General features: G+C 34.6%; 1 protein-coding gene across 3 annotated transcripts in view; it reads right to left on the bottom strand.

The window, feature by feature from the left end:
* The window catches only part of LOC106883815 (uncharacterized), a 1,126,149-nt gene that overhangs the window by 518,842 nt on the left and 597,307 nt on the right, over positions 1 to 10,000 (bottom strand). For all 3 annotated transcript variants that reach the window (XM_089358746.1, XM_089358744.1, XM_089358745.1), the window contains exon 5: positions 1,023 to 1,095. In XM_089358746.1, coding sequence (XP_089214872.1) covers positions 1,023 to 1,095 — 73 coding nt within the window. The remainder of the gene's footprint in view (positions 1 to 1,022; positions 1,096 to 10,000) is intronic.

The raw sequence follows: 10,000 nt of genomic DNA, 5'->3' as shown, positions 1-10,000 counted from the left end.
TTTCTTAACTTGCTAAATGCTTTCTACGTGACTCTTACAAAAAAATAAATAAATTTGGATATCGTTAGTTTGATGCGATTTAATGACTTTTTTCTTTACCAACAAGTTAAAACAAGAGGAAAAGCCTTGAGCATAATCTATCTGCAGTTAATTTATGTCAGACAAGATTGTTACTGCTATAGAAGTTGGAATAATGTTTTAGTTTTATTTGCAGAAGTATGGAAAAGCAACAGCCAAATATTTTCTCTGTTTAACGAGATTTTATCAGTTGTTTATATTTCTCGTCTACAAATAACTCCAGTTGAAATCCATATTCGCTGATTTCCATCTGTAGATTGTCGTTTTATATTGAACATTTGGGACTTTGTATAAAAATTAACGGAATAATATAGCCATTACTCTCGGGACAATTAGAGAAGTAGCCATATTTTTACTATGTCAAAGTAAATTATTATGTATATATATATATGAATGCGACTGTCTGTGTGTGTATGTGTGTGTGCATGTACACACATACACACTATATAAATAGAAGCTATACATAACAGGTTTATACATATGTTTGTAGTGTATGTATATACATATATATATATATATATATATATATATATATATATATATATATATATATATATATGTATGTATGTATGTATGTATGTATGTATATAGAGAGAAAGTGAGAGAGCGAAAAAGAGAGAGCGATAGAGGGAGACAGAGACAGAGAGTAAAACCATGGGTAAAAAGAAATATCTATAAACCTATCTATGGAAGATATTTTATGTACACAAAGTGCATAAACTAAAACAAGAACAGTGCATATATAGGTATGTACATATATATATACATATATATTATATGTTTATGCATGTTTAAAAAATATCCCAAATAATAAAATGTCCATTATTTGCTGGATTCAGTTTATCCTTTTCTTTATAAGATCTGTGACGATTGATAAGTACTAAAGATATACCATTGATAAATATAGTCAGATAGTTGATACTAAGCTTGTAGTTGTTACTCACCATTTGTAAGATTCTTTCACGTTGCTCGAAGTCGCGATGAAAAATGTTATTCCATTAATCTCACCAATATTTTCTGCAAGGATAGGTATGTAAATGTTATATGCAAATTACGACGTTACTGATTTTAGAACGAAATATAGAATATATAGATCATATATAACATTATATGGTGCAGCCAAAAGTAAACTCGAAGATTCGCTATTCTTCATAAATATTTCAAGAACAAACGCATGTTCTGCATCGTCCCGAAACATAATGGTAATTGCATACCAAAAAATATAGCAAATAAACCTTAGCTACATTAAGGCTCCGCTTCCATCTGTCTAACGTTACATCACAAGAATGGCTACGTAAAAAAGATTTTTGTGTCGCACCCTATACAGTTAACTAAATTCAATTTATTGCATCATATTACTTTTTCTTCACCTGAATTTCAAGAAGCATTGTATACTGATCTTCTTTGCTTATGGACTTAATCATTCATGCTGAGAACGAGGACATCAGTTCCTTCATAAGATGGAGCAGAGAAGCAATTGCACTACCTTTGTGTAGTGAAGCCTGCGTCCTTCACATTTTCACAGACTCTATATGTGGTGAATTTTAGGTAATTAGTACAGTTATTTTGTTTCAGCCAGTGGTAATTAGGGCTAAGAAGATCGGATTAAATTTTTCAGGAAACTAGTGACAACGTACTAGGCAGTCGAACGATTGACATTAAATTACTCGAATGTTCTACGTCATATGACGTTTGACTTTGTAGGTATACATTTGTCACCATCTGTTGTATCAAGAAATATGGCATATAAATATTAATTATGATTTAACCTTTTTTAAAACTTTCTTCGTTCTTATATAGAATATAAAATTAATACTAATTTTCTAAAGAAAACATTTATCACCTTGAATAAATTATTAAAGTAAAATTTCTCATTAATATAGTCGCAATAAATATATGCTATCCTAAATTTCATCAACATAATCGCAATTCATTCCGTCGCAAAAACAACCTTTGCAAAACTTCGTTGCAAAAAAGTGTAAACTCTCAGAAAGATATTAGACACGTCTCCTGCACCTCTTACGTTATTCTCGCCCACAAAACACACACACACACACACACACACACTTTCTTCCTTTGTCTCTGTTTATCTGTCTGTCTGACTCTCTCTCTCTCTCTCTCTCTCTCTCTCTCTCTCTCTCTCTCTTTTTTTTTATTCTACGATATAAAACGTGATTAATGACATCAACCAAACAACGTCTATATCAGTTACTGTTCAATATCAGCTATTGTTCAAGGTGCCACGCAATGGGATTGAACCAGAAACCATGTGGTTGGGAACCAAGGTTTTTACCGTAGTCAAACTTGATAAAAAAATTACATGTGTTTAAAATATTATCATTATACATACATAGGTTGATACGAATATACATTCTTGTTTGAGAAAAAAATAAGATAAGTTTGTGTTTAAGAAGTTCTTTTCTTGACCACGCTGTTTCGATTTTAATCTCACTTCAGTTCCCCTTCGACAAGGGGATTTATAATATAGACCCGAAATAATCAATGCTTTGTATACGAGATAATGTCTGCGTCTATGTGTGTCCATGTGTGTATGTTTGTGAGAGAGGGAGAGAGAGACAGAGTAAATACGCGTGTAAGAGAGAAAGAGAGTACGTGTGTGTGTTGTATGTGTGTATTCGTGCACGTCTTCGTGTTTCTTCCTCTGTTAATTAGCAACCGGTGTGTGCGTGTTTACTTCCCTTTGATGTAGCGGTTCAGCAAAGTGGACCGATAGAATAAGAACAAGACTTTTAAAAAATGAAGTGAGATCGGCTATTTTGACTTAATCATTCAAAACTGGATCCCAGCATGATTGCAATGAAAGGAACTATGGCTCCTTCATTGGTATGCACTATATACTGTTATAGAGAGTACATGGTATATTACAAACGCGATATCCAGTTGCTTTGATTCTGGTATGCTTTTACAATATATCATAACTATATTCTTCCACACACCCACCGACACATTCAGGATGTAAAACACATGAAGAAATATTACGAAGCATATTCAACTCTCCGGTTGTTTACTCTTATGAGAGAGAAGTTTGTGTTTTTTTTATATCGTAATCACACGATAAAATATGAATTTTAATATCGTCTACGTTATATCTAGCAAATATCTGCGTGTCATTATTGCTTATTTTATTACCGTCATTGTTGATATCTAAACCAAATAAGGCATCGTTAAGATTTTATTTTGTTATAGAGTGTGAACTGGAAAAGGTTTCCAAATGGGAATTTGAAACTGTATCCGAAAATCAATTGCAATTTTACTTTACGATAGTAAAAAAACACAGTGTTGATTGGTTTTTAATGGGGAAAATATCATAAATTCTAGTGTAGCCCATTTTGATGGTGGATGTATACTGTTTATTCTAAGTCATTACGGAGAAGATTAATAGCAATGAATCCCCCAAGAGAAGAAATACACATTTAATAAAGGATTAAAGGCTTTATTTCTACATGCTCCAGTTGTGTTGTTGCCAAGTGACTTTTATTTTTTTACCATTGTATGCCTTCTCGAATGGAAGTAAAGTAAAAGTAAAGTAGACGGGGGTGATGGCAGGGCCTATAACCGCTTAGGGTTTATCTCAGGCTGGTGGAAAGAGAGGGAGTAAAGTATCCTCAAACACTGGATGATTCCAACAGAGCAGGCATCACTAAAGGTCCTCAAAGTCCCAGTTGGTTGTGATCTTAAACCGGGCAACGGTTTACGTCTAGTACCCAAATGCGCCAATAACGTGATTGCAAAGATCCTGAACAAATAACGCAAGGTATCCAGTTCGATGACAATATACTTCTGCCAATCCAATGGCTTGATGCTGTTTATCAATACAAATGATCGCATTTTTATCAACATAAATGATCACATTTTATCCAGTATACTACATCTGTACTACATATGCGCATAAATGTTTGTGTCACAAATTTTGCTTATTATATATGCATGTGTGTGCGTTTTTATAGTATGCATGCGCGTGTCTGTTTTTGTGTATGTAATGTTAAAAAACTGTATGTCTTCTTAAACTGTTGTAAATCATTCAGATCTTGCTGAAACTAGGTTCCATCTTAGTTTCTAGAGCAACAATTCAGTTCGTTCAACTGAAGAAAACTGTGTCCTGGGAGGTAAGCTTGGAAGAGGCTAAAGAGAGGATGAAAACAAAGTACCAAGAATTGATGGACAGTTATTGTAAGAATGGGTGTAGAATAAGATGAATACCAGTGGATTCTGGCAATGGAACGTTTGCATGTCGTACTGTTGACCAGTGGAATTTTAGGCATTTCAGGGGATTGCAGAATGACAGCCCTCAAGAATAACGTAGAAACTGCCGAGAAAGCGTTTAGTTAGTTCTGGCTGAAAAGAGTTGATTGGTGGAGTTAGTAGAATGCTGCTTGAGCATAGGCCTCGGCTTCATCAACCTAGGTTGGAACGCAAGTAATTAAAATTGTTTCCAGCTCCAAAGATTGATTCATTTACGAAAAGGCAATTAAGACCATTACCTCGTTAGAAGGAGAGCTAAATTCTAGATTCAAGATGTCTTCAAACTTATATGCAATTAAAGAACAGGACAGGCTTATTGTCTAGAGATAGGAGGCCAATTTTAGAGATGTATCTCTACCGTAAAAGCCAGCCATCATCACCACAACAGTTGCCCAAGTGTATTGCCAGTAACCAACCAACTTAGACTCGTACAAAGGTATTTATGTCGAGAAGCATATGTTTATTGAGTTCCAAGAACAGGTTATTAGTACAGATATACCAAAGCAATATATATATATATATAATATAATATGATATAATATAATGTAATATAACATAATATAACATAATATAAATGTAAGGACAAGCAAGTTAGGCAACCCCATATACAAAAAATATTAAATATATTTAATTCAGAAAATGTACATATATATACATATAAGACAAAGTCCGACTCACACAGAATAGAAGGGATATCAGGAATTAAAAGGGTTGAGTAGGAGTTTTACGAGTGCAACTTCTGTTTCTGATGATTTGGTAGTCCAAAGTAATGATTGCAACTTGATTCCATCTTCGGATAACACCAGCTTCCGTCTTTTTCCCTGAAGGTTCACCCGACAACGACGACGATGATGGTGGGGAAGGTGGTGGTGGTGGTGGTGGTGGTGGTGTTGGTGGTAGTGGTCGTGGTGGTGGTAGTGATGGTGGTGGTGGTGATGGTGGTTATAAGGCGTGGGATGATAAATGCGGTAAATATGAGATATTACCAGGTTAATTGATTTTCTAAACCTATTTAACCATTGTACTCTTTGTATTTATTTCATTCAAGCCATGTACCCGAGTTATACTTGAGAATACCATGAATTTGTCGTATATTGATTAGAACCTGTCTTAAAAGTTTCGGGACTTCTCTGTAATTTGTAAAGATATATCTATACATTTATTTGTATACAAAACATCTGACATACAAATAAGGATATAACAAAATCCCAAACAACGGCACGTATATAAACATGCACAAATATATCATAATACATATTTGCATGTATATATACGAACGTATTTATGTATACGTATGTATGCATGCATGTATGTAAGTATGTAGGCACGTATGTGTATGTATGCACATATACAGAAATGCATGTACGTTCACACATATATACATATATGTAGATACTGATAAATTTAGCATAAACATGTATGTATATATATATACATAAGTAAATTTATATAGATAAATGCATAAATATTTGTGAGTGTATATATATATATATATATATATATATATATATATATATATATATATATATATATATACATATATATATATATATATATATATATATATATATACATATATATACATAGATACATTCATACAAACATACATACGCGCATATACATAACCACTCCGCAACATATATATCTATACGCACAAACACACACACACACACACACACACACACACACACACATATACACACACACATACACACACACACCTACACACACACACACACACACACACACACACACACACACACACACACACACACGAATATTCATCTGCGTGCACGCGTGTACGTGTGTGTGTGTGTGTGTGTGTGTGTGTGTGTGTGTGCGCGTGTTAGTGAGGATATATACGATTCTGCTCGCGCATGTCTGTGTTTATATATGTATGTCCATATTTACGGTTCTGATGTCATCTACCTCTTATCATTGCAGCGCCAGTCACTTTATCGAGCAGGTGTTGGTAAGACGTTAGATAGGTTCTTCAGATTTATAGCCTGTCAAAGAAATTCTTTGCAAGATCAAAAGCTTCTAGCCGGTCGGCGCCGTTCAGTTTCTCATGTACTTCACGCTATTCTTTTCATATTACTTTAGGATGCATGTGTGATAGAATCTCACAGAAATCATTTTAGGAGAACAATGGCAAAACGCGACTCCAACCGATCAATTCCCAACCCTTGAACTATTAGGTCAAGCAATGCTGTTTCTGAAGCCGTCGCTTTCCGGAAAGATTTCCTTTGAAATTTGATCTTATGAGCTTTGGGTTTGAAAACAACCGCTAAATAAACAGAGCGGACATTGGAAAGAAAGAGGGAAATAAATAAACAAGGAAAGAAAGAAAAGAAGGAAGAAAACAGAAAGACAACCGAAAGGAAAGAGAACAATGAGAACGACGAGGAGGGTTGTGAAAGAACACTAAATCTCAGGTCAGTTCTGAAATATCAGTAAAACTAGAATTCATATCACAATAAAGGTTTTAAGCGTTGTTTAATGTCTGACATATAATGAGATGTTGTGACATTCATGGATTATTGTCATGAAGATTCATAACTTTGATAAGTGCAACTATCGAATGGAAATCTGATTCTGATCAAGGTCTCAATCTACAGAGTATTTATTTCATAGCATTTTATTTTTGTTTTAAAAACGAACGATTTCTGATTTGCCACGAGGGATTAGATTTATAAAGCGATAAAGAGTATAAAGTTGTCACGTCTATCCGTTTCTAATGAATCTTTAGCCATGAAAGTTAAGCAGTTTCGGGCGAGTAATTGAAACTTGTGTACAGATACAGTGGCGGGGGACATAGTTTTCCGAAAAACCTACCGACACTCTCCGACTACAACTATTACAAACCAAATATCTTAAACAGATTCACCCTTACTGTTATTATTTCGACAGAAGACATCAATAGCTGTGTTATCGAAGCCCTTGGCATTTCTTCTGGTCGAAAGTGTATTTATCTAAATAGAAGTGGTTTTCATAAACTTTATATGATGTTTTCTTTGTAAGTGATATAATGATATTGTTGTTAAAGATACCAGATGGTGTTAAAGAAGTAGGAAAGAACTTGTAATCTCTTCTACGATTAAAGTTCAACTCCTGCTGTGGTCCATGTTACTTTCCATAATACAGAATCGATTAGACAATTAACCACTCGTTTGTGTGACGATTCAAGAATACAGAAAATATCGCGAATATAGCCGGTGCAGGCATAGCTATGTGGTTAAGAACCTCGCATTGCATTCGAGTGGTTTACGTTAAGTCCCACTGTGCGGCACCTTAGGCAAGATTCTTCTCAAATAACCCTCGATTAAATAATGCCTTCTGTATGCATTTGGCAGCTCAAAAGTGCGTAGAAGCCCGTCATATATATATATATATATATATATATATATATATATATATATATATATATATATATATATATATATATATATATATAATGATAATAATAATAATAATAATGATAATAATTATAATAAAGGGTAAAAATCATTAATGATTTTTTTACCCTCTATTATAATTAATATTTGAAAATTGTACTCCATGATCGAAAATGTATTAACTGCAGAATAGGTCTTGACACACATCATTCTTTTGATTGACACACTAATATTACTGTTGTGAATTGTGAATACCACACGTTGTGCGCTGTAATGGGATCTTTTCCCTTGAATAAAATTAGTGCCGTTGTTTGTCAACAACAACTATCGGCGGGTACTGTTATTTATGACATCGTTCGTGCGTTTGTACTGGTTTTAGCTTTAGGGTTTTAGTGTTAGGGTTCGGGTTTTAGAGTTAGGGTGTGGGTTAGGGTTTTAGGGTTAGGGTTAGGGTTTTAGGTTTAGGGTTAGGGTTAGGGTTAGGGTTAGGGTTATGAGTTAGGTTATGGCAAAAATACTCATAACTCTAACCCTACATCGCATCTATCAACTACTCCTGCCTGATCGTAGTATCTACCTCTGCTTCATGGCTAACAAGAATGGAACGCTTGTTCTTCCGATCTTAGAGAAAGGGACACGAGCCCCTTACTAGAAGGTCCATTTGCAGTCAGTATCGCCGGAAAGGGCAAATGCTTACATCGCGTCCATTATCTACAGAATGGAATGCTTGTTTTCCGATTTGTGGGGAAGAGATGCGTCCCGCTTGCCGGAAGGGCCATTAGCAGTTAGCATCCGCTGCATGGGGGACTGGGTTTACCGAGCAGGCATGTGCTGAAGCTACGGCCTCTCAAGCTTTTCTTTGACAGTAAGCAGGTGTAGTCGCCGTTTGTTAGACGCGCTTTTCTGCAGTTCTTTTCTTAGACATAGTTGCAGTACAGGATGAAGCATAGCTGGAGGCAGGGTGTCTGGCACTTCGAGTAGTGTGAGGCATTCAGTGCCTCTGCCGGTCGGGTAATGCAGTCAGTACCTGTTCCGCTATGGCGTTCTATACAGGGATAATGATTGGAAGATCGACAACATACTCAAAGAGATATAAGAAATGATGAAAATCAATTGGCTGGTCTGTTCAGTTGACTTTCAGCCTGGTACTGTGGATAATTTCAAGAAATTCTTAACCTGCAGTGCTAGGAATTATATTACTATTGGAAAATGTCTATAACTTTGTGTGTGGAGTGGTGGTGATGGTGTTTGTCTGTTTGTCTGTGCGTGAGTGTGTCGCTGTATGTGTATGGGGAAGAAAGATATAGACAGACAAACAGACAGATAGACAGACAGATATATAGAAAGATAGTTGGATAGATAGATAGATAGATAGATAGATAGATAGATAGATAGATAGATAGACAGATAGATAGATGGATGGATAGATAGATACATATATACATAGATACATAGATACATAGATAGATAGATAGATACATACATACATACATACATACATACATACATACATGCACACATACATGGAGAGAGAGAGAGAGAGAGAGAGCGAGAGAGAGAGAGAGAGAGAGAGAGAGAGAGAGAGAGAGAGTGAGTGTGAGAAAGAGGATCTCCATTCATTGGTCGTAGGTGGATGGATGGATGTATGTGAGTGAGTCAGTCATTTAGTTCTCTGAAATTTTAACGAAAATATGGTACAAAAGTGTCTGCACAGAAGAAGGCTGTTTCATAAGCAATGCTTGACATACTTTGGAATAATTTCAACCAACACCAAAGCCTGTTTGGCTTCTTTAATCTTTCCAAAGTGATAAATAATATGCAAATGGAATAAGGTGGAATGACGGTGGAATAAAAATAGAATATTGTGAAACGAAAGTTTAGGAAGAGAATGTTGTCCACATCGGAATATTTCGGTCAGTGCCTGCACAAAGGGAAACATTCAGGTCGCTTTTGAATTTCAACCTTCCATTATACGTTTATTTTCGTTGGATGTGCATATACGCAATGTATATATATATATATATATATATATATATATATATATATATATATATATATATATATATATATATATATATATATATATGTATATATATATATATATATATATGTATATATATATATGTATATATATATATATATATATATATATATATATATATATATATATATATATATATATATATATATATGAGTGTGTGTCTGTGAGCGTGTGTGTGTTTGTATTTATAAATATGAATCCATACATGCATATCTATCTCTTT

Source organism: Octopus bimaculoides, chromosome 10 (assembly GCF_046866305.1).
Source record: "Octopus bimaculoides isolate indiv1 chromosome 10, ASM4686630v1, whole genome shotgun sequence".
Classification (NCBI taxonomy): domain Eukaryota; kingdom Metazoa; phylum Mollusca; class Cephalopoda; order Octopoda; family Octopodidae; genus Octopus; species Octopus bimaculoides.
Note: the sequence above shows the minus strand (reverse complement) of the source record. Positions and strands in the feature narration are given on the sequence as shown.